Source organism: Loxodonta africana, chromosome 10 (assembly GCF_030014295.1).
Source record: "Loxodonta africana isolate mLoxAfr1 chromosome 10, mLoxAfr1.hap2, whole genome shotgun sequence".
Classification (NCBI taxonomy): domain Eukaryota; kingdom Metazoa; phylum Chordata; class Mammalia; order Proboscidea; family Elephantidae; genus Loxodonta; species Loxodonta africana.
In genome coordinates this window covers 13496408-13521736 of record NC_087351.1, presented here as the reverse complement: position 1 = coordinate 13521736, position 25329 = coordinate 13496408, and the positions used below count along the sequence as shown (strand labels likewise).

The following is a 25329-nucleotide window of genomic DNA, read 5'->3' as shown; positions in this document are numbered from 1 at the left end:
GGGCTAATCATGCCCAGCTTCCAGCACCATCTTCAGCACTGCATGAGCTAACAAAGCCCACAATGCTTACCAGCACACTATAAGCAGGCACTCAACCAAAGATGCTGCTGGTACTTATGTTAGGGGCTCATAGAAACCTCTGCCTCCTCTGTAAGTTCTGGAAAGTCCAGAAAGTCTTCCCCTAGGCGTCTTCTACAGCCGGAGGCCAGACGTGGGCAAGGGACCCTGGGAAATTCTCTGGATGTGGCTCCTCTGAGCTATAAAGATGAGGTTCCTGTTGCTGTGGATCTCACATTCTTGCTCCCAGAATAGGGATCCTCCTATACGTTTGTTCAGTTGACAAAAACCCTTCACATCCCTGAGATCCCTGTCCATCCCCATGGACCTGTGAGGCAGGTGGGGCAGGAGCTGTCGCAACATGACCAACACTTACCATCCTTCCATCACATCCCTGCCCTGAAGACTTCCAGACTCCTGGCTGGCCTCCAAGACCCTGCCTGACCTGTGCAACCCCACCTCTGACTACTTCTGGAAGGGCCTGTCAGGCTCTCAGAGCCCCCAGGAGCAGTTCCATCTCTGGGCTTCCCACAGGGTGGCCTTCCCCGGAAGCATTCTCCCTCTGCTCACCCTCATCTCATATCCTCCGAGGCCCAGCTCCCCAGTGACTCCAGGTCAACCAACCAGGACGGTTTCTGTAGTCTTGGCTCACTAACAAGGGCACGTCTCCTTGACGGTGGGCCTGGGGCTCCTCCCATCATGTCTCCAATACATCTAGCACTGAACTGCAGACAAGGCTGAGGGCATATAACTCTTTCTGTGGCCTCAACGAGGAATGAATAATCATACAACAATAATAATAACATTAGCTGACATTTGCTGAGCATCCCACTTGCTGACAGAATACTGAGTACTTTCCATGTGTTATCTCTCTGGCTCCTTAAGGCAACTCAGCAATCTGTGGTATTCTTGTTACTGATCCCAATTTATGGATGAGGGAACCTGGAACTTAGGTTTAATAACTGGTCCAAGGACCAATAGCTAATCAAATAATAAGTGGAAGTTACAGTCCATTGGTTTTTGACAAGGGTGCCAAACAATGGGGGAAAGAATGATCTTTTCAACAAATAACGTTGGGACAATTGAACAACCACATGCAAAAGAATGAAGTTGGACCCCTACCTCACGCTGTATATAAAAATTAACTCAGAGTTGATCATAGACATAAGTGTGAGAGCTAAACCCATAAAACTCACAGAAAAAATAAGGAGTAAATGCCTTGGGTTAGGCAAAGCTTTCTTAGATAAAACACTAAAAGCACAAGTGACAAAAGAAAATAGATAAATTGGACTTCATTAAAATCACAAACTTTTGTCCTTCAAAGGACACCATCAAGAAAATGAAAAGACAGCCCACAAAATGGAAGAAAATATTTACGACGCCTGTATCTGATAAGGGACTTATACCCAGAATATCCAGAGAATGCTTATAACTCAATTTAAAATTGGGCCAAGGATTTGGATAGACATTTCTCCAAAGAACACACACCAGTGGCCAATATGCACATAAAAAGATGCTCATCATCATTAGCCATCGGGGAAATGCAAACCAAAACCACAGCGAGATACCATTTCACACCCACTAGGATGGCTATAAAAAACCAAACAAAACAGACAATAACAAGCGTGGGTGACGATGCGGAGAAGTTGGAACCCTCATACGTTGCTGGTGGGAATATAAAATGGTACAATCTCTTTGCACACAGTCTGGCAGTTTCACAAAAATTAAACATAGAGGTATCATATGACCCAGCAATTCGACTTCTTAGTACCCAAGGGAATTGAAAACGTATGTCCGCACAAAAACCTGTACACAAATGTTCGTAGAAGCATTACTTATGGAGTCAAAAAGTAGAAACAACTCAAATGTAGATCAATGGTGAAAAGATAAATAAAATGTGGTATATCCACACAATGGAATATTATTCATTCATAAAGAAGAACAAGGTGCTGATACACACGCCAACATGGATGAACTTTAAAACCGTTATGGCTGAATGAAAGGAAAAACAAAAACAAAACTCATCACCATTGAGTTGATTCCAACTCACAGTGACCCCATGCGTTACAGAGTAGGACTGATTCATAGGATTTTCTTGGCTGTAATGTTTATGGAGGCAGATCGCCAGGCCTTTCTTCCATGGTGCCAGTGGGTGGATTTGAACTGCCAACCTTTAGATTCATTGATGAATGCAAACTGTTGGACCACCCAGACCTAAGCCAGTCACAAAAGACCATCTATAGTACAACTCCATTTAAATGAAATGTCCTGAATAGGCAAATCCATAGAGACAGAAAATAGATCAGTGGTTGCCTAGGACTGGGGTGGGGGGAGCCCTGGTGGCGCAGTGGTTAAGAGCTTGGCTGCTAACCAAAAGGTCAGCAGTTTGAATTCACCAGCTGCTCCTTGGAAACCCTGTGGGGCAGTTCTACTCTGTCCTATAGGGTCATTGTGAGTCAAAATTGACTCGATGGCAACAGGTTTGGTTTGGTTTAGGACTGGGGAGTAAGGGGAAAATGGGGAATGACTGTAATGGGTATGGGATTTCATCCTGGGGTGAAGAAAATGTTCTCAGATTAGGGAGTGGTGAAGGTTACATGACTCTGTGAATGTACTAAAAGCCACTGAAGTATACACTATAAAAGGATGAATTTATGGTATGTGAATTATATCTCAATAAAGCTGTTATTTAAAAAAATTAGAAGTGGCAGACCTCAAGCCTAGGTCAGGCCCCAAAGTGGCCTGTGGTAAGGGCAACAAAGATGCATATGGAGGGGGCCTGATTTCGGGCCAGTTCTGCTGGTCTATGCTCAGGGCCACACAGGAAATAAAACACGTTGCTTAATGTCACTTCTTAGCCAGAAGCCCTCATCCCTGGCCTTTGTCTGGAAAGGAAGTGGAGTAGAAGCAGCACCAGCAGGAGTCACTGCTTGGGATCCAAGAGGAGGTACCCAGGCAGGGTGCGAAAGGAAGGATGCAGAGGGAGCTCGACTTGGCAGGGATGGTGGTGCTTTGTCACCCAGCTGCTTCTTTCTCCTTCTACCCAGACTCTGACACATGACTACCTGTGGGCTCGGCCCAGGAGCATGAGCCTTACCAGCAGATGCAAGTTTGAGATGGGATGGAGAAGGGTGGAGAAAACTCGCTAAGGCTTCTACACCTTCCTCTCCTCATAATCCGTGATTGGGGAGGAACTAGGGGCCCAGCTGTGAGAAGGTGAGTTTCAGCAGCTGGGTAGGGATATAGAGGGAAGAAGGTTATGGGCAAGTTATGGTTCCTTTTCTAGCCCATCTGTAGGCACCAGCAGGCTAGAGGTTACCTTACCAGTCTGTAGACTTCATGTGTAATTCACAGTTCTCACCCTGGGAATGGAGACATGAAAGGCTTGTCAGGGATGATCACTCAGACCCAAGTGATCCCAACCAAAGATACAGAGACTCACCACACTGCCCACCCTCTGGTTTCACTCTGCACACCTGCATGCTCACACATGTGCAAGTAAACATGCACACACTCTCATATGCACACGTGTACACATGCAGGCATGGTTGCACATACATCTACCCATACACACAGGCACATACATGTGCACACACGTACACACGCACGCATGGTTGCACATACATACAAACATACCCACACACACATGCACACACTTCCCTTTCCTGTACATTATCTGCCCCACCATTGTCTACTCAGCCTCCACTCACACTCTTTGGCTCCATACTGCAGCTCCTCGGCCTCCTGCCCCACACAAGACTCCTCTATCCTGCCTGAGAGACCCCCATGAACCCCCCAGGGTCTCCCTATCTCCCTGCCCCAGGAGCTCCAGACAAAACTGCTCAGGGGCCCCTTCCCAGTCCTGGGCCTCACCACAGGCAGGGTCATGATATGGCCATCGGGAAGGCAGTCCAGGGGCTGGCAGACAGGGCTGCTCTTGCGGGCTCTGCAGCAGCAAAGCTGGAAGGCGGGGGCCGGCTCCGTTAGAGGGGTGAGGGGCCCCTTGGGCAGGCCTGCCTGCCATGGTCCCCACACTCCCCACTGCCCCACCTCTTACCCCACAGCTCCAGTGGCTCTTGGGCACCTCCACACATATCCGGGGCTGGAAGTACTTGGGGTAGTGGAAGCAGGCAGGGTCTGGGTGGCAGGGCTCCAGGCAGGGCAAGAGGTGCTGGGTGTGTTCAAAGGACTCGTGCACCGTCACCAAGAGGCCCTCCTCTGGAAGAGAGGGCAAGAGGGCTGAGACCCCAGGGGCCGGGCCCAGGTAGCCTCTCTCCCCACCCCCAACTTAGCCCAGCAAAAAGCCTAGCTGGAGGTGCCCAGGACAGGGGCTTAGAGCCACCTGGTCACTGGTTAAAATGCTGATGACCAGGGCCTACCCCTAGTGAGTCTCATTCTGTAGGTCAGGACTGGGACCAGAAGTCTGCATTTTACCAAGGGCTGTGTGTGAGCTGACAAATGTGGTCTCTAGAAAACCTTCTGAGGCGCTGAGGGGTCCTCTGGGCTGGGCTCCTTGGGTCTGCTTTGCCAGGAGACAGCCCAAAGTTACCCCCACTGCAGAGAAAGCAGGCCTCCCACACCACCAGTTTGGGTAGAGGCCTCACCCACCCCCGTCTCTGCAGGGAGTGCTGCTCCCCTCCAGGGACAAGGCGGCAAGCCTCACATGGGAGGGCTGGGCAGCCGTGAGACGGGGAGGCCCATAAGTGTGGATCGCTTAGGTTGCTCCAGCTAGAAAATGCTGTGATTTCTATGCATTATAACCTGGCTAGAAGAAGGCACAGAGCCAGAGGGAACCTGAGTGTTGTCAGTGCCCACCCATCCCCACGCACTAGGTCCTGTGATCCTCTGAGCCCAGCTGGAGGCTGGGCACAGACCCTAGGCAGTGCTCCTCTGGGCACTTGTCAGGCCTGGGGAGCCCGGGGGCTCTAGTGCCTGGAGGAACTAGACGGGGGAAGTAGACAGCTGAGGCCAGGAGCTATGTGCCTGAGGGTGAGGAGATGCAGGGGAACCTCAAGCTTTGGCACCCCTGGGCCAGCTGACTATGTTGGAGGGTTTGGACGGAGCTCTCCCCTCCTCCCCAGCAGGCGGTAAACGGCTCACTTTTCCTGCTCTTCCTCTGACGCCTGGCTTCTGCGTGTACCTCCAAACGGGAGATTTGCCGGGACTGTAACAAAGGAAGGAGGGGCACTGAGACTCTGAGCATAAGCTGGCCCCTTGTTCTTCCAGAACAAAGAGAGGTGAGGAAACACGGGAGGATAAATACAGCCATGGTCTGACTTTGGGTTGACTCCAGGGGACTCTGGTGGTCCTGACCACATTTTATGAACCCAACTAAGGCACGCCATCTCACTCAGAGATAGAATATTTGAAAATGAAGCTGCCCTGTAAAATTTAGGATGTACAGTCACCATTTGCTATTAGCTGTTACGTTAACTCTGACTTCTGGGGACCCCATGTGTGTCAGAGTAGAGCTGTGCTGCATAGGGTTTTCAAAGACTGATTTTTCAGAAGTAAGTCATCAGGCCTTTCTTCCAAAGTGCCTCTGGGTGGACTCAAACCCCCAACTTTTCAGTTAGCAGCCAAGTACGTTAAACCTTTGCGCCACCAGAGGACTGCCCTCATTTGCTGGGGGTCCTGTTTTCAGGGCAGGTCAGGGCTTTAAACTTGAGCCATAGTGGTTTAGTCTAAAACAAAAAGAAGGAATGTTCAGCTCTGGGCTGGGAAAGTGGGAACTTCCAATGAAATAACTTCTCAAGACGCAGAGGCAAGTTGCAGTCCATCACCACAAACTCCCAAAGACTCTGATTTTTGGGGAAGGGTCTCCTTGGACCCTGGGGCATCGAATGCATTTAATTGAAGTAGCTGTATGAACAGCTGAATTAAAAAATCGTTTTACACTGGAAGTGTGTGTGAAGAAGGGTTGAGGTTGTGGTGACAGGACTGAGTATGGGAGGAGGCTGCCTCTGGTGGGCACTGTTAACGCGGAGGTTCCAAAGCAGGGGAGCCATCTTTGTGGGGCATGGGATGCTGGGCCCAAGGGATGTCTCAGCCACCTCCTCCCCAGGTGCAGCAGCCCAGGCTGCTGCCCCACCCCTGACTGCACCCCACTTGGCTAGCTTCAGTGAGTCTGACAAGGGTCCAGCTGGACCCAACGTCCTCTCCCACAGTTCCGTTTCCCCTGAGAACAGCAGCCAGATGTGTCCTCTGGAGCTGTAAGAACCCAGAAGGACAGTTACCACCAGGACACCGTTGGTGATGAGGGTCTCAGGTGCAGAGGGACTGAAAAACAAAATGAGAACTCCCGGTCAGTGATATTGTTCTTCGCTTGATTCTCATGAAGGTGATAAAGAGTAAAAGTAGAGTCAATAGTACAATAGCAGTGCCTATGCCTTCTTGCTCCTCATGAAAACTACTGGCTTATAGACTTGTGGGTTGTCAAGGAGGAAACTGGCATACGTTTAAAATAGGCCGTCCAGAAAAAAATACATTTATGGGTGGCAGGGGTAGAGATTTCTCTACTTCTTTATTCATTTCTCACTCTCTCTCTTTCTCTTTAAGTCCAACCAGGTGTAACTAAGCAGGTTACAAGAAATGGATGGAGCCCACCAATTAGAGCAGACTGCAACAGCTCTGATAACAAAAACGGCCCGTTCTGCCCTTTATTTACCAACAGTTCTGATCCAGCCAGAGAGGCAGAGAAGGGCCTGGTGGGTATTGGAGGTAACTGTTCTTATGTTATAAAGCCAAGTAAATAGGACTTCAAAGTTGAAATTAGCCTCAGGAAGTCCAGAGCCTCCCTCACCAAAGTCAAACCCAAGGTGACTGTGTCCCCAGATTAATTACCAATTCTGACATATTTCATTTTGCAAGCCACGTTCTAATTCAGCCAAAGAATTTTCTCTCCTGAAAGTTCTGTCAAACCAAGAACTGGAGGAGAGAGCCCCAGGTTTGTTTCCCTGTGAAACAAATAAAGTTGACCTTAATGTGTCAATCAGCTGTTGATGGGGAATGAGGCACCTGAAATAGTTTCAAGAACTTCTTGGCACAGGATTCTCCAATGGGATGTGACAGCCCTCTTGTTCTATCTCTTGCCTCTCCACCTCCCAGCCCCAGGCCATCAGAGTACAGCGGGGCCCTGCCATGGATAAGATGAGGGAGAAGCTGGTGGCCCACTCGCAAGGCACACTGCCCTTCTGGGGCGGGGCTCCTCCCCACACTGCCCACCCTTTCCCTTCCTTTTCTCTTTGTCCTCTTCTCCTTCGCATCCTCCGGCTCTGTGACCCAGTTCTCCAGTTCCCAGCATGGCCATACCTCCAGGACCCTAATTTTAAATGATGAGAAATAACCCGGTGGGTGGGCCTGACTTGGTCCAGAGCCAATACTGAGGGGGCAGCCTCTGCTTTAGATCAAAGTTTGGGGATGTTTTTTCTAACAGTTCTGGGTCAGGGTGGAAACCACTTGGTCCTGACCTCTTTTCTCAGCTGGGCCTCAACAAGGTCCCCAACATCATGGTGGCAGGAATTCTTCTCAGAGGCCACTTGGGGAGTACAGGGGAACTGAGGCAGGCTGACTAGCCTGAGCAGCAGTCCTCCTCCTGGCTGCACATTATAGTCCCCTGGGGGCCTTTTAAAGCAACACTGCTGTCAGTGGAGCTGGACAGCCTGTGGTGTGGCTGAGTACCTGCAGAATTTAGAGGCTCCCAGCTGATTCAGACATACTGTGAGGAGTCCAGGCTTAGTGCTGGGAGCAAGCAGAAGAGAGAGGACAGCAAATGGGCAGGCCCAGCTTGGAAATGCCTGTTCCCAGAAGCTACTCACAGGTCAGGGCCTCGGTCGAGCCCTTTGGGGCTGGGGCCTACTCACCTCTCCTCCAGCAGGAACTCTACCTCCAGCTCCTCCATGCCCTGGCAGGGGGAGGAAGGGAAGGCAGCTGAGAGCTGTGTCTGCAGGTCTCTGCAGACCAGCACCCCTGCCACCCCTGGAGACCCTGTGGACCTGGCCCTGCCCTTCCCACAAGGTCACTCTGCTGTCCTGGAGTCGCGGCAGCCACTCCAGGCTCCTGTTGCTCCCTCTGCCTCTCTCTGGTCCCAAGTCTTTGTCTCCAGCAACATCAGTGACAACCCAGGGGAGGGTGAGCGTGTGGAGTTGAGCCCCAGCCCCAGGCCCAGCATGCAACTTCCTCTATGCTGGGGCATTTTCTTTTTGTCCTCCACCCCAGCCTCCACTGCTCTCCTACCTTCCCAAGGGCTCAGTGACTGGGGCAAGGGTGAAATGAGGCATTGCCTCCAGAAAGCTCAACTCCAAAAGGTAGACCCCTTCCCTTCCCTATTCCTTCACATCTCTTGCTTTGTAACTTTAAGCAAGTCAGGACCTTACTGGACCTTGATTTCCGCGCAGCAATGTAAGCTACACAAGGGCAGGAACGTTTGTTCCCCAAGGTGTCCCCAGGACCTAAACTACCTGGTCCATAGTAAAAAGAAAACCAGGGGCCTACACGTTGGCTCTGACTCATAGCAACCTCATGTGTGTCGGAGTAGAACTGTGCTCCACAGGGTTTTCGACGGCTAATTTTTTGTAAGTAGATTGCCAGGCCTTTCTTCTGAGGTGGCTCTGGGTGGACTTGAACCACCAACTTTTGCACTACCCAAGGACTCTGGTTCACAGTAGGTACACAAATATTTGTTGAATGAATATATTTATGACTAGATAACATTCTGGTCCTTTCCATCTCTGACTTTCTCTGATTTGCAGATTTGCCTTCTTTTACCCTCATTATCCTCTGTCCCCAGGGACCACCCCAACAGCAGGACTCTGAGGAGAGAAAAAGGGGAAAAGGAACCAATGTGCACTGCATCTTCATTTTGTACCATGAATGGTGCTAGGTGCCTTAATTACGATTTCCCACTTAAGCCTGACAACCACCCTGTGTGGTAGGCAGTATTATCCCCATTGTACAGATGAGAAAACAAAAACTCCGAGGAGTTAAGTAATTTTTACAAGGTCATACAGCTAGTAGGTGATTAAAAAAAAAAAAAAAACCCATTCCCATTGAGTTGATTCCGACTCATAGCGACTCTATAGGACAGAGTAGAACTGCCCCATAGTTTCCAAGGAGTGCCTGGTGGATTCGAACTGCCCACCTTTTGGTTAGCAGCCGTAGCACTTAACCACTATGCCACCAGGGTTCCCAGTAGGCAGTAGTGCTGGGATTTGAACCAGAAGCACCATCTTTTCCCGACGTGGCTGTATATACAGAGAAGAGCCTGCTGAATGGCATCAGAGGAATAACGAGCTGCTCCTTGGGGCCTGCTGAGGGCCTGGGTACCAGCACCCACCTCAGGGTTAAGTGGGAATTTCACGTGGGTTTTCTTTCGGAAGCAGAGCTTGGTGAGGTCATAGAGAACTGTCAAGAGATGGTCGTCTGGCGTCACTGTGTCTTCATCACAGACGCTCAGCTCTAAAATGTTCTGGGAGAAAGGGAGAGTGCAAGTCTGGTTACCATGGCTGCACTGGCCCATTCCCAGGAGCAGTAGCCTGACCTCAGCCCTAGGGAGGAGGTGGGTCTGAGGGCTCGGGGACTAGGACAGAGGACCCTGCTCAGGTGTGAAAGGTATTTATCCAGAAATGAGTGTCTATTCCTTCCTTTCCAACAACTTTCAGCCCTCCTGCCCTTTTGCTCCGACTCTCCTACTCATAATTTTGCCCTTTTACAAGCTTGGCAGGGGCCTATGAAGTGTGGGGGATTTCATTTCACCTGAGGAAGGATGGAAAGGGCAGAACAGGCAAGGCTTCTGCCAAGATAGAGAATGTGTCCATTACTGGGGCCCCAGAGCTGAAGGATGCCTCTTTGGTGCTGGAAAACCCAGATCAGGTAGATTAAAGTCTTAACACTGCAGGGCAGTGACATGGCAGAGTTCAGAAGGGCTCTGATACTTGGAGGAAAGGAGCTTGAACTCTGTCCTAAAAGCAGAATGTCAAGAGTTTATGAGGTCAATGATCTCAGGTGAAATGGACTAGCTTCTAAGGCCTCTCATTCCAAGGATCCTCGGAGATGTGGGTTGAGGCTAGGTTTGCCTCTTAGATCCCTATCTAGTGGACATAAAGTGGTTCTGGGGTTCCCAACTGAATGAGGCCTGTTGACCTTGTATAATTACTAGAAAATCAGGTGTGTCTCAGAACAAACCCAATAGCCCCACAGTCCTTAAGACAAAGGAAGCCCGAATTCCTGGTTTTAAGACTAAATCCACACTGAAGTACTCCCTCCATCCCCAAACCCTATATATGATAGAAAAGGTATTTTTTAAAATTATAAATATAAAGCCCTTCATGAAAACAAAAAACACTCCTTGTAAACCAGAAATGAAGCATCCTTAAAATATGGAAGCAGTTAGCTAGAGCTCAGTGCCCCAAGACTGGGGCTAATACCTCCATGATGAGGCCCAATTTGTTCTAAGGCCACTCTGCTCAGGCTGTCAAAACTCAGGATGCTCAAAGGAGAATTCTCCTGAAGTAGGTGAGAACTTGGCCAAGAGTCACCATACAGCTGAAGGAGGCGATCACCATAAAACCACTCAACAAATGAAGGAGCACACACCCAAGGAAATAGAAATGATAAAGCAAACCAAAAAGGATTTAAGATAGAGAAATTCTCTGGCTGGAATAAGACTGGCCTTGGACCTGGTGAATAGAATTGCTCTTCCGCTCCATGCATTCTCTTGCTTGGAGCATGTTCTGGAAGATACTGGAGACACACTCTGTTTTGATCAAGAGACACCCAGTTCCAGCAACAATTTAGACAGAAGAACAAGAGAGACAGAAAGGAAGATAGAAGATAAGTAGATGCAGAAAGCGGCAAACATGAGACAGGCAAAAGGAAGTAGTGAGTGAGTGGGAGGATAGAAGGATCAGAAGTAGGCAGATAGAATGCCAAATAGGCATAAGAAGGACAAATAAGCAAAGAGAAGGACAAGCAGGCAAGGAGGCAAATAGGAATGCAGGGTGGACAGACAAATGGAGTCCTCCATAGCTTACCTTCACTTGGCTCTGGATCTGGAAGTTGAAGGTTTCATTCCACTCTGGGTTTGAGCAGTTGGAGATCGTCTTAGTCCTCAGCTTTTCACAAGAGGCTGTGGGCAGCCAGAGGGTCACAAAGCAGTCTGTCTGGCTCACTGTCCAAGGAATACAAGGTGGGAAGGGAAAGGTGAGGAACCAGTCCATGTCCAGAGAGGAGAGAGTGTGGCATTAAAGGGAACTTCAGATAAGTCACCTGCAGAGCAAGACCACAGCTCATCTCCAGGTTCTCTCCCAACTCATGGATCTGACTCTCCAGAGACCTTTGAGAAGGTCTTGTACTGCAGGTTATATGTTCACAGAAGGGGACCTAGGTCCCACTGAACATTCTTTTGGACACAGATGCTGGCTCTTATTAGAGGCACCCTGGTTCTTAAAGCAAACATCTGCTGGTTTTGGACAAGGTATGGCCAGTTTCCCTTCTGCCAGGTGAAAACCTAGGAGGATCAGCTCAGGGTGCCAGGAAAGCCAAAATAGGGCCAAGCTCTTCCTCTGGGCTGAGGAGAAAAAGGGATTAGGAAGGGAGTACAGTCTTCTGTGAGTTGGCTAAGAACAACCCCAGTGGAAAAGAGCTTGAGGGTGGGGGGAACAAGCTACTCAGCAGAGTCCAGAAGCAGGGACCACCATCTACATACGTCTTAATGCCTCAATGCACTGCCGAGCTCTTCATACCTATCCTGGACTCCTAGCATGAACTCTGGGGGCCAAAAGCCCTCACATATGTGGCTAAGTACTTTTTTAAAATTTTAAGTGAACAGCCCAAATGTGATGTCGCAGGATGCATTCTGCAGGAGAAACAAGGGCTTTGTCCCTAAAAGCGCCTCCCAAGATGGAGAAAGGAGAAAGGACGCAGGGAGAGATGCCATGACTGTCTGGTTACAGTGGAGAGCAGGAGGTAGGAGGTGAAGGGCCAGGGCATTGTCCTTGACTCCGGGGCACCAGGGGGCATGGTCATTTAATTCAAACAAAAGAATGACCAGAACCCAACACTCTATATCCCAGCCCAACTCAATCACTTGTAGGTCTTAGGAGGTGCCATGCTGTCTTGCCTTCAGGCCTTTGCATGTGCCATCCTTCGGCCTGGAAGACCCTTCTTTTCTTTCACCCCACCCTTCTCCTGGCTGACTCCTTCAGGTTTCGGAAGGAACTTTCTCTGGGAAGCCTTCCCTGAACTCCTAAGTCTAGATCAGGTGCCCTCATCCCAGAGCACTCTGCTCTTGTAGCTGAGCAGCACTACACTGTACCCACGGCAGGGTGACTTGTCTGTCTCTGCCAACACTCTGCGAGCACTGTGGGGGCTGGGTGATGCATAGCAGGTACTCACTAGATACTTGCTGAATAAATGAATGACTGGAAAATCCTGACTTCCCACTCTAGTCTTTATCAGTAGCCCCAGAAATTCTGGGCTGAGTCACTGCAGATGTAGTTAAGCTGGGTGGCGTGTCTAGTTGCTATACTGATAGGAAGGCTCACCAGGTGCCTCCTCAGTCCTCTTGGACCCCTCCCTAGGCCTTTCCTCCTCCTGGGCCTGGAACATTCTCCTCAGGTGTGTCTCCTGTATTCTAGGAGCCTGCAGACAGGGACCCGCGCCCTCCGACTCGACGCCCGCTGGCTCAGCAACACTTGGTTAGCATGATTTGATGGACCCTGTGAAAGCTCTTTTCCCTCTAAAATAGCTTTCCTGTCATCGGTCCATGCCTGAATTCTCCCATTAAATAAAATCTCAGTATATTTGACCTCTGACTTAAGTCTCTGGCTAAGATAAAAATACTCCTGGAAGTGACAGGATTAATCAGACACCACCCACACTTCAAATGTTTGTTTGTTTTTCAGTTCCTTTACAGAAATGGGTTTCTTTGTTTGTCAAAGGCTGGGAAGAAGGAGACTGCAGCCCAAGGGGGTGGTTCTGGTGAGGGGGATGCTGGAAGAAGGTCAAGCGGGACCTAGGTGACAATCTGAGGCAGGTATCATTAGCTGGCCATAAGGATAGTGACTGTCATGGTTGACAATGAAAAGTGGTTAAGCAACGATGGCCCAATTTTGAGAATTTCATGCACTAAAGGGGATTTCCTTGGCATAGCTAGCTCCTAGTCCTTGTTCCTGGTGAGGTGACAGAGGGCTTGGTCATCCAAATGACACGTCTCCTTTCCTGGAGCATGGGTGGCAAAGATGACACAATTATCTCTACAGATGATAGGACATTATCTCCCTAATACCTCTGGAGACACCTGCCTGACATCCCTTGGGGTGCTGGTTTGGGTTTTAATTTGTTTTCCCCAAGAGGAATATAAGCTCCCAATGGCAGGGAGGTTTCTGGGTTCCTGGGCCTCCCTCCCAGTACTCACCTAGGGCTAGGCAGAGCACACCTTTAGTTCTCGGCTGGGGAGTCCCTGTAGTCACAGCCCTGCAGCCTCTGTAAAACCTCAGGAACCTTACGTCCTGGTAGAGGACTAGCTCAGAGAGGGGTTCATTTTTTTACTCAAACTAGAAGGGAACAAGTTGGGTGAGGGTAATCCGGGACCCGAAAGGATCAGCAGTCAGGTCTAGCCCTTGAGGACTGTGGAGTCCAGGCACAATTTGGCTGGTGTTGAGGACTGGGGTTGGGAGGAAAACATTAACAACAAGGAGGTCCCTGAAGAGGACCCAGCAACCCCAAAAGGTAGTCTATGTGCCAGAGGGGCGTGTGGGAAAGGGGAGGGAGAGGGTAATAGAACCAGCCCTGAGTCCATTTCTCGAGCTGCTTGCCCTCCCCTCCCTTCTGCCTGGATCCTAGATGACAGGTGTAGCAGAGAGAAGACAGAAGAAAGGCCTAGACAATGGGAAGATCTGAGCAGCAGGTGCAGGCACGCAGAGCGTGTGGGAGTGTGCAGCCCGGTGATTTGAGGGCTGGGGATAGACACACCTAAGAGGAGTCAGAGGAGGGCAAGTCCTGCTGCAGGCGGGTGTCATCATCCCCAAGGGGAATGAGGTGAACTCTGCCTAAGAGAGGGTGAGGCATCTGAGTGACCCACCGTGGCATGTTCCCAGGAACAGGGGAAACTCCAGACTCCTCAGATCAGTTACTTCCTCCCGGGCACTGGTGGGCTGGGAAGGCCCCGAGAAGTCCGAGGAGAAGTCCCCGGCCCTCTTGCTGGTCTCTGGGCAGACACAAGCCCAAATTTGGGGCTTGCTGGAAGTACTCCCACCGGCCTGGACTCTGGGCACCACACCTGGGCTCCTGGGGGGTAGAGGTCTGAATCCTGACCAATCCCTTTGCTTTTGCTGGTGCTCCAGGGCCTTGCCCTCCTCCGGCCCACCACACTCATCCCTGGGTTGCAGCAACTGCTTCCGAGCAATTTCTCAGCCTCTCCCCACCTCTGCTGGAGCACAGTCTGCACACGCTCTCAGGAAGTTGAGCAGTCCAGTCCCGCCCAGCACATAGGCGTCCGGTACCTCCTCTGTCCAGCTACCCAGCTTGCCACCAGTGGCCCAACCTCCTTCTCCTAGCTTGTCCAGTCTCCGTCCTAGTTCACCAGAGCTGGGATCAAACATTACTTCTGCCTTGGCAACCACTGACCCTCATCTGTCAGATGGGCCTCATAGTACTATCCCTCAGGCTGGTGGGAGGATCTAATGGTATTTGGACCCCAGGCTGACCCACAGCAGGTATCAGGAGATGGGGGGCCCTCCCTTCCTCAGCGCACCCCCCTAGAGTAGGCTCACATTCTACCCTCTCAGACCCCAGCGTTCAGTGGGGCCTTCCTTGGCCTCTCCCAGCACTCAGTGTCTTCCCCAGCTCTAAACTCTGTTGTGGCAAGCTTAGTATGCCATCTTCTGATGCTCAATGCCCACTTTGGACATAGGTGTCTCCTCATTAGAATGTGCACTCAGTCTCGCAGCTTCCGTGTCTTCTCTGCCCCACTTAGGCTCTACCCATTGCTGTAGAGTCAATTCCAACTCATGGTGACCCCATGTGTTAAAGAGTAGAACTGTTCCATAGAGTTTTCTTGGCTGTAATCTTTACAGAAGCAGATTGCCAGGCCCTTCTACCATGGCACTGCTGGGGAGGTTCAAACCACCCACCTTTAGGTTAATAGGTGAGTGCAAACCCTTTGTGCCACCTGGAGATCTTTTTGAATTCCATGATGACAGCAATGGGACTATAGCAGAGCTTTGGGGAACCCTGGTGGCTGCTGGGCCATTCCTGTGTAGCCACCTATGAATGGAGACACCCACATAGCCATAGGGCATGGACCCCAAGAAGGGACAAGAACCACATAGCTTTCTCCTACTTGGGGGACAAGAAGGTGTGGACAGCATGGGGAGGGGCTTTTGGGTCTCCTGACCTTTAGACATGCCACCCCAAATATAGGCAGGCACGGAGGATATTCCTCCCACCCAGTGCCACCATTTTTGCCTGAAGCCAGAGGCTTCCTGGCCCTAGCAGCTTGAGAATACAGCAGGAGCTGAGATGAAGGGGAAGTTAGGGCGAGAAGCAAACACCACAAACAACCCTAGTAAGTCTGTGAGGCTGAACTGGGGAGCAGGGTGCTATAGATACCTGGTAGGGAGCCCAGAGCCCAATTTGCGACCAATGTCATGAAAAGGGGCTCTGGGATTGGCTGCCTGCTGGCTCCACGATGCCTAAGGGCCTCTCCTTCCCCTTCACCCCTAAAAAAAAAAAAACCCATTGCTGTCGAGTCAATTCTGACTCATAGTGACCCTATAAGACAGAGTAGAACTGCCTCATAGAGTTTCGAAGGAGCACCTGGTGTATTTGAACAGCCAGCCTTTTGGTTAGCAGCTGTAGTGCTTAACCACTACGCCATCAGGGTTTCCCCTAAAATCCCTAGTAGCCCCTAAAATCACAGAGGAGCAAGGGATTCCCAGTGTGGGAGAGGCTGGTGATCCTGGAAATGGGTACTAGGGAGGGAAGGGGGAGGAGAGAGTGGGGTGAGCCAGGCTGTCATACGCAGAGGGACTGGTAGTGCCCTGACTACACCTAGAGTGGGGGTAGGGAGTACGAGCCTGGAAAAATGTGTATAAACCCCAAGTTACTGAAGGCCAAAATACAACCTCGGTGTAGAACACACACACGTATGCACACAGGCACACACATATGTGCACACATGCACATGCACCCCTCTGACCATTTCTCCAGCCAGGGTCTCCATTCCGGCCCCATTAATAGAAGGAAGGAAGGGGGAGGATACTCACACACGTCAGCCTGACGGACATTTTTCATCCGGATGACCCTCAGTGTCAGCAGGTGGCATGGAGACAGTCCCTCCTGTGGATTGAGAGAACAGTGGACTCAACTTTCCAGCATTACCGCAAAGCCAGTGGACCTGGAGAGACTTTTCCACTACCCTCCCAAACCTGCTGACTTGCATTACAGCAACCCGCATGTTGTTCTCTGTTTGCTTGGGTATCTGTCTCCCTCCAGCCTGGAAGGTCCTAGAAAGCCCTGGGAACCTGGGACCCTGTCTGACTTTTCATCTTTATATTCCCAGTACCTACAGCATGCTGGTATATAGAAACTGCTCAATAAATGCTTGTTAAATGAGTGAATGAATGAATGGGTGTTCTAGGCCCAAGTGCAGAAGAAATGCTCATGACAAGGGAGTTCTGAGATGTTTCCCTTCTCCTTTCTTCACTGAATAATTTTTTATTGGCACTCCCGTCCACCCACCCCACATGCCGAGAAATTTCCCTCACCCACCCAAGCTTTCTCAGGAGGCAGGCACTGTGTGGCTCAGGGAGTGACGGATACTGATGAAGCTGGGATGCCTAGTCACTGGGAGTCCTTATATCAGGTCCCCTCCACTCCCTACTGAGTGGCTTAGCTCCAGCCCAGGACATTCAGCACTTCCCTTGCCTGCCAGCTGTAAATTCTGAGCACCTATTACGTGCCAGGCCCTACGCTAGTTGCTGGGGGTCAGGAGTGCACACATGATGGAGGAGAGGCTGAAGGCAATGATGCCAGGTGGCCTTGACAGGCGGAGCCACTCAAGCTGGCCACGGGCTCCCGCTGCCAAGCTGTAGGGCTGTCCCTGGCTGGAGAAGCCTCCTCCTAGCCAGTCTGTGTAGATTATGGAGCTCTGGAGGACTCTTTCGGTCCCTAGGGGGCCCAAGGCAGGCTGGGTGAGAGCCCTTTCCCCACACCACTGTGAGCCAGCACACTCTGGGAGAGAGCAGTTTTGTGTCTGCTCAGCCCTTGAGGCCTTTCCTGTTTGAATCCCAGAATTTGAAGCCCCTTCCATGAGGGTTTTACCCAAGATTAGCTGAACCTTTGTTATCGTCCACTCCCAGCTCATTCCCATGGCAGGTGCCATCAGACTCCTTGAACCCACCAAACTTCTACATGTATAAGAGGCTTTTGAACTAGAACCCTTTTCACATCACCCCACATGTTGCTATAATGTTGCACGTATCGCTACAATGTGTGTGTGTATCGCCACAATGTTGCACATATCACTACAATGCTGCACATACCAGTACAATGTTGCCATAATGTTGCACACATCACCACAATGTTGCCATAATGTTGCACACATCACCACAATGTTGCCATAATGTTGCACACATCACCACAATGTTGCCATAATGTTGCACACATCACTACAATGCTGCTATAATGTTCCACACATCACTACAATGCCACTACAATGTTGCACACATCACCACAATGCTATTACAATGTTGCACACCACTACAATGCTGCTACAATGTTGCACACCACTACAATGCTGCTATAATGTTGCACACATCACTACAATGCTGCTATAATGTTGTACGTGTTGCACGTGCACTATAATGCTGCTAAAATCACATTATACCTTTTTTAAAGTATGCAGTTCTTCATTCCTTAAAACAATATTGGGGTTTTGGGGGGGGAAATGAGAGAATGGAAAAACAATAATAACCGTACCCATAGTCCTACCACTCAGAGACAACACTGTAATCTTTGTGACGCAGGTCCTTCAGCCTTTTCTGGGGCTTTATTCTAACCAGCAGTAACAGAACGACAACTATGGGAAGGCTAAGCTGCTTATTCTCTGAGACAGACATGTAAGTAAATTTTAGAGTCTCTTCTTCCCTTCTCCCCAACAATTGCCTTGAAATCAAAACGAAAATCTAAACTAGGTCTGATAATTACTTTTGTAAGACTAACTCTGAAAAATCAAATATTTACTTGGCCAATGACTTGCTGTAACAACATTCTGTTTTGGTATTTGTAACTTAGGCCAAAAAATGGCATACACTGCTCCCCTACTTGGTTCTAGAAATACGGCTGTGATCTTTGGCCAGACCCCCTTCTGGGCATGGCGGGCTCCTTGTTGCCCATTCCCTGGGCAGAGCAGGTGTCCTGGTCTGACCTGGTGAGGAGGCAGGAGTCAGGCTTCACACCCAGGAGAGCAGATGTGGCAAAGTCCTGTTCTCACTTGTTCCACTTTCTCAGAGAACAGTTAGAGTCTAAGTGGGGGAGTGCCTAGAGGTCTTTGCCTGGATGGGGCTGGGCTCCTTAGGGATATTTCATGGAGTTTAGTTAACGGCTCTAGCATGGGGAAGGGGGCCATTAGCGTTTCGGTGGTAGAATTCCAGCTTTCCATGAGGGAGGCCTGGATTCGATTTCCAGACAGTGCACCTCGTATGCAGCCATATCTGTCATCTGTCAGTGTTGCTATGACGATAAGCAGGTTTTAGCGGAGCTTCTAGACTTTTTTTTTTTCCTAGACTAAGATGGACTAGAAAGGAAGGCCTGGTGCTCTACTTCCAAAAAACCAGCTGATGAAAATGGTTCAATCCACAACTGATCACGTGGATGGCACAGGGCTGGGCAGCATTTCCTTCTGTTATGTATGAGGTCACCAGGAGCCAGGGGCAACTGGATGGTAGCTAACAACAAGGGCTTTGAAACCAGGACCTGCAGTCCTCTCAGGTCATCACAGCCCTTCTCCTGCCTCTAGGAGGGGCTGCCGTTCACCAGCCCGGTTCCCTTAGTATCTATTCCAGAAGTTTTCCAGGGAAGGTCCAACTTCTTGTAGGACCTCACTCGAGATCTTCCTGTCCTCTCTCCTGTCATCTAACTCTGATACCTTCTGGTGATGTTGACTATTTCTTCCTACTCAGCATTGATAACATGACATTGCCATCTGCTGAGTGCTTGCCATGTGCTAGGGGCTGTGTCCACATTCTCTATTGTCTTGCTTAGACCTTACAACAACACCTGAAGCAGTTGGTATTAGCCTTGCTTTGCAGATGGAGAATCTGACGCTAAGTCCTTTTACTGAGTCACTCAACTAGAATCACAGGAGCCCAAGCTTGAATCCATTCTAATTCTCAAACCTGTGTTCATGATCATGTCTATGACCTTACCTTACTTGAAAATAATCCTTGGCCAACATGAAGACAGGTGTTGTTTGCCCTCATCTCCTCTTCCTTGGACTTCTTTACTTAGAACACGTTTTCCTGACAGATTCCCCTTCTTTTCACCCTGAATTCTTCCCAAAGCTCAGAAGTAACCCCCAAACTCTGGCAGTCCTTCTACCTGTAGCACTTTTACTAGATACATTTCTATTGATACACTCCACAAACACTTTCTTTTCCTTTTTTGACAGTCAGCACGTTATAACTTCACAACACATCAGAGCTGTGAGGGTCTTTGGAGAAGTTCCCATTTTCTAGTAGCTACAGGGGCCTCCTTTGTGGTCTACCTTCAGCCTCAGATCATACCTACTAGCTCAGGAGTTTCCAGGACAGCTTCAATCCCAATGTGCTCCTACATTTTGCCAGAAGGAAGATAGAACCTGGAAGGGGGTTTGAGAGATACCACAGAGGGGCCCAGTGGGAGGAAGATAGCAGGCACATGGGACCCAGGAACCAGGTCCGTGAAAAATGGCCTTCTTGGATTACAATGAATGCACATAGTTTGCTCCCAATATAATCAGCTCAATTGCAGCGCTGCTAGAGATTAGTAAATGTCATGGTCCTGGAGGTGACTGACATAGAGTAGAAAACATAATAGAAAAAAAGCATACAACTATGCAATGGTAACCAGAAACCAGTGAGATTATGGAACTCAAGTTCATGGGCTAGCTTATGTCATGGAAAGGGTCAAAACATTGGGGAGTTGGACAAGGCCATCCTTATGAGAGGGTGCCCTGGCTGGGGCTATCAGGGTGAAAATCAAAATATTTAACAGCAGACATAGATAGGCACCATGCCTGCTGAGCTGTAGTCCTGGGCCAGGGACAGGCTTGAATCTTTCAGATACTAGTTTGCGGGGGCATTGGGAGGGTTCTGGGGAATACTCGGGGTCAGGGCCCAGGGCAGGAACTATTTGCCAAGCTTTTTATAGAAGTAGATTTAGATATTTTACTAGTACAGCTGTCCCAGTGGGGACAGGCCGAATGGCAGTTTTTGGGAGACTGTGTTGCTCAGGCTACAGACACACTCAGCTCCAGTCCTCCACCTCTGTCCCAGGGGTTAGTCTTGTCAGGACAACCTCGTGAGCCTCACCGTGTCCCCAGGAGAAATGCCCTGTGGGTTCTAGCTCCCCTTCTAAGTCAGGACTCCACTTTCCCCTTGAGACCGTCTCAGGATGGGGGACCTTGCCAGCTCATGTGGAGAAGATGCAGTCTCTGAATCTCAGGATTAGCTACGGTGTAATTCAATACCATCCCTTTTACCCTCCAGTTTTATGGAGAGGACCTTTTGGGCGGGTGGCTAGGGAACAAAATGTATCACCGTCCTCTTATGTGCCCTGCACTGGCTTTGTGTTGGGTACACTGAACCATCCAGTTGCCATTGAGCTGAATCCGACTCATGGTGACTCCATATGCATCAGAGCAGAACTGTGCTCTGTAGGTTACATACTCTCTTACCTGGCCCTGCAACCACCCTCCAAGGAGGGTATTACTGCCCCTTCTTTACAGAGAAGAAGGCTGAGTTTAGAGAGATTACATCTCACACAGGTCACATAACCCCGAAGGGGCAGCACCAGGGCTCAGATGCAGACCCACCTTCCTCCAGACCTATTGCACTTTCTATCATAGCTGGAGGCTGACCCCACGTGGATGAACAAAAGCACCTGTGAGATGGGCTGCAGGTCATGTACTAGGATGTTAACAGCAGACGCAGGAGTAAGCCATCTGCTCCCAACTCAGGGCTCTCTCTACGCAAGAGTCTAGTTGTCACCACAAATTAAGTCAGAAGAATACCTGGGTACAGATAGGCTCCCAGGGTCAGGCTTCTACGGGGGGTAGTCTGATGACCAGCCCCAGACCAGATACCTGGAGAGGGAAGACAGCCCCAGGGGGCCTGGTGGGAACTCCCCTGCCCAGGGCTTCTCAGGCAGGCCTGGCTGGTGATGCCACCTCCTCCTCTCTGGAGAGCTGGGTGTAGCCACCAGATCCTTGCAACATCAGTGTCAGAGCTTAGGACAGCCCAGTGATACCACCAGGATACATGGGCCCCGCCTAACAGGAGGCCATTAGAGTGGGAACTTTATGGCACCCAGGGCATTTCCCAGCCAGCCCGAGGAATGCCCCCGGTCTAGGGGCCACCTGGGAGGAGCCACCACAGCTGGTTTCCTTTTTATTGCTCAGGCTGAGTGAGCAGTCAGGGCAACAAGTCCCAGCCCTGAGTCACATGGACCCTCCAGGACCTGGGAGGGACAGGGGGTGCAGCTTATGGAGGGGCTCTGGAAGCCCCCACTCTGGGTCTCAGCTCCCAGCTGCTTAACTCCCTCTGCAAAGTAAACTGGATCCCCTCTGTGGAAGCTGTCTCCCAGCCTAGGTTCCTGGCAGCTCCCTGAAACCAGAGAGGCAAGACTGAGTGCTATCTGCAGCCCCTCCACCCATTCAAGCACTGTGGGGAGATCTGGGTGCACCCCAAAAGGCAATTTCTACCCTGGCCAGGCCACAGGGGACCAGTTCCCATTCACCAGAGCACCCCTCTCCTCAGACTCTTCAGAGAGAAAACAGGTGTCCCATATCCTGGGCACCCCACTTTCAGGGCATCACCCATCTCGTTTAGCAAGTTAGTGTGGACAGGAGGAGGGAGTGCTGCAGAGGGTGGTGAGAAAGAAGTTGCTGCCCTTGAGGAGCTAGCGAACAATCCTCCCCATGGCATCCCCACAGCACATTGGAGGATTGAGTTCCCCTCTTTCTTACCTAGTTGGGGATACCAAGTCTGGGGTGGTCTAGAACACTGGCCCCCTGACCTGCAAAGCCAGGCTTCAAGGAGCTGGACGAACCCAAGGGCCCTGACCACAAACCCAGGTGGGCAGCTTCTCAGCTGAAGGTGACAGGCTAGCAATGCCACAATTCTCAATACACGCTACAGCACGCGCCCACACTACAGCACGCGCCCACATAGCTCGAGGGTTAGGATAACTGCAGAGTAAACCCCACTCGACACTAAGGTAGGCCTAACGTGGACCCACCCATGCAGTATCAAGTATTTTCTGCCCTGGTGCTGGACTAGCCCAGGACGGCCCTGAGCCACTGGACCTTGTCAAGCTCATAGGGACCATCAGCTGGGCAGCCAGCCAGGGAACCTGGCCCCAGCTGGGCCTAGACCATTTCCCTTCTCAGGTGCTAGGTAGAGACTTTCTGAGCTGAGGGGCTTTGTGTCTGCATCTACAATGCCCTCCTCCCCCCAGGCTTGTCTCCTGCCTCAGCTCTCAGGGCCAGCCTCTCACCATGCCTCCCAGCCCCACCATCCAGCCCTGCTCGTTCACCTCTGGGGCACAGGTGGTTGAGGGTCTGCTGTCTTTTGCTGTGCATGGGTCTGGCAGGTCGTGGGAGACCCAGGCGGGCATCTTCCTCTGGAGCATCTTGGTGGTTTTCCAGCTGGGTGGCAAGATTAGGAACTTATACTCTGACTCAGAGCTCCGCCCTCTTGGCTGCCTCTTGGCAGTGGCTGGGATTGCCCAAGGAGTGGTTAAGATGGGAGAACAGATGGGGTGTCCAGGCCTAGGCCCCTCAGGATTAAGAGGACCTCAGGTGTTCATGTCTTGGCCTTGCAAGTGCAGGGACCAGCAGGGGCTCTGGCCTTTGGCATAGTGGTCTGCAGCCCCCAGCAGCTCAGAAGGACCAGGCCCTCCGAGGGGACGGGGGTGGCAGGAGAGGACGCTAGACCCTCACGGCCTTAGGAATATCTCGGTAAGATTTGGGAAGACTTATCTCTTCAGCTTATAGATATCATGGCCCATAGATGCCCCTCTGGGGGCATGGTGCCCTCCCTTTTAACTTCACTTCAGCCCTACGGTTTGGTGCCCCAGGTGCTATGGGCAGGGACCTCAAAGGAGGCAAGGGGTATGGTTAGGGGCCCCCAGAATTAGAGGGTGAAGAAAGGAAATAACTGTTCCAATCTTCGCTGAGAAGAGGATTAAGGGCAACTGCCCCCTGCTTTCCGTCCTGGGAGGCCAGGTGGAGGGAGGGTGTGCCCAGCCCCTGCCAGTCTCAGGACAGCTTAGAGGATGCACACCCACCCAGCTGATCCCTATCTCAGGCCTGCAGCTGGCTCACCAGTCAGGCCCTCGTCAGGCCCCACGCCTACCCAGCTGCCTGGCTGGGTGCACTGGGAGTTTCCTGCCTGAGCCCCACAACCGGCTTTTCTGGCCCGTAGATGGAAGTGATTTTATGAAATTGAGGGTGAGATCTGAACACAGGGCTGTCTGGGCCCGAATGCAGGGGTGGAACCTGTGGGGCCTTGTCACGCTCCAGGGAGAGGACGTCCCTAGTCCACTCCTCTTTGCCTGCCTGATCCTCCAGAGAGAAGATTGGCTTGGCACCTCCCAGCTGGGATCTTTTCCTCCTTTGCCATCTACACAATTGCCACACTCCACACTCACACCCTGAGTGGACTCAACTAAGTCCAACTTAGCTCACATAGTAGTTAGTGAGCATCTACTGTATACATGCTACTAAGAGAGAAGATCCTGGTCTTAAAGTTGCTGACGTTCTAGATGGGGAGAGAAATGCATCCAACCCCTCGGAGACTCAGAGCCCTAAGTCTCTCTGTTGTTACAGGGGGAAAGGGGTGTCCTGCAAGCACAAGAAAAATCCTTCCCATTTATAAGTGGTTTTTTGGGCTTTGTCACACAACTAATAACCAGCCAGGGAGCACAGACGATGGGAAGTGGATTTCAGCAGGGGAGGGAAGGAGTGGATCTGAGAAGGCTTCATGGAGGAGGTGGCACTTGAAATGAGCTTTGGCTGGTGGATAGAATTTCAACAGCTAATGATGGGAGGCAAAGGTATCTTAGGAGGTAGGAACAGCATGAGCAAGGGCAGGGAGGTCAAAAATCAGGGTATGCTCCTCAGGGAACAGCAAGTTGTTGGTCCCTGAGTAGTGAGTTATACGGGAGAAGATATGCGGGGACGGAAAAAGGGGCACAAGGGGGAGGGGAAGTTGGGCAGGGAGAAGGAAGGCTTTGTAAAGGACTAAACCTAGAAAGATAGATTAGGTTGCAAAGGCCATGCTTGTACATTCAGATGTAGTCTCTAACCAATGGGGAGCCATTGAAGCTTTTTGACCAGGGGAGTGACATGATCAAAACTAAACTTAAGAACACAATGCCAACTGATGTTCGAGCAGTGAATCAGTTAGGAGGTGAGGAGGGAACCATCCAGGATAGGGAAGTAGGATGAGAAGATAGGAAGTGAAGGAAGAGACGGCGGTGAGAGCAGTAAGAGATGAGTCCAAGAATTGTTGCAGTAATGCAACCCACAGTGCTACACCATCCTGAGAGTGATGACAGGTAGAGGGGTGTGGTGATTGGAAGCTCAGGAGATCATCTCCCTGAGGAACCCACCTGTCTTCCCATCCTCTTCACTCCGCCTACCCAACACCCCATCAGAGAGACCCAGGGCAAGCCAAAAGCTCCAGAGCATTCCTCAAGGCCTGGCATTTCTGGTCCTCTTCTAGGTCAGCTATAGTCCCCACCCCCCACCCAACCATGCTGCCCCATCTAGTCTAGGTGGTGCACAAAAATCTAGGTCTCCAACCCATGTATTTTTCTCACAAAGAGCTGGGCCTCAACTTACTCGTTTTAGCTGAATGAAACAAAAAATGAAGAGAAGGCAAATGGGAGGTGAGGTAGGGGATTCCTCCTCTGTACCTTCCGAGCGGACTCTGTCCCCAGTTGGGTCTCCGAGGCTTGTTAACTGACCCCCATCAGGGCTACTACCTGTCTCTTGCCAGTAGCTGCTTG

The 25329-nt window shown here is 50.8% G+C and overlaps 1 protein-coding gene across 1 annotated transcript in view; it reads right to left on the bottom strand.

Moving 5' to 3' along the window:
- PLA2G4E (phospholipase A2 group IVE) overlaps positions 1-22947 on the bottom strand; it is a 41137-nt gene extending 18190 nt beyond the window's left edge. The window contains exons 1-10 of the mRNA XM_023558710.2: positions 22852-22947; positions 16323-16395; positions 11088-11224; positions 9392-9523; positions 7920-7960; positions 6294-6336; positions 5158-5221; positions 4115-4275; positions 3931-4017; positions 3382-3419 (exon numbers count right to left, since the gene is read on the bottom strand). Of these exons, the coding sequence (XP_023414478.2) occupies positions 3382-3419; positions 3931-4017; positions 4115-4275; positions 5158-5221; positions 6294-6336; positions 7920-7960; positions 9392-9523; positions 11088-11224; positions 16323-16395; positions 22852-22947 (872 nt within the window). The remainder of the gene's footprint in view (positions 1-3381; positions 3420-3930; positions 4018-4114; positions 4276-5157; positions 5222-6293; positions 6337-7919; positions 7961-9391; positions 9524-11087; positions 11225-16322; positions 16396-22851) is intronic.
- Between the last annotated feature and the right edge of the window lie 2382 nt (positions 22948-25329).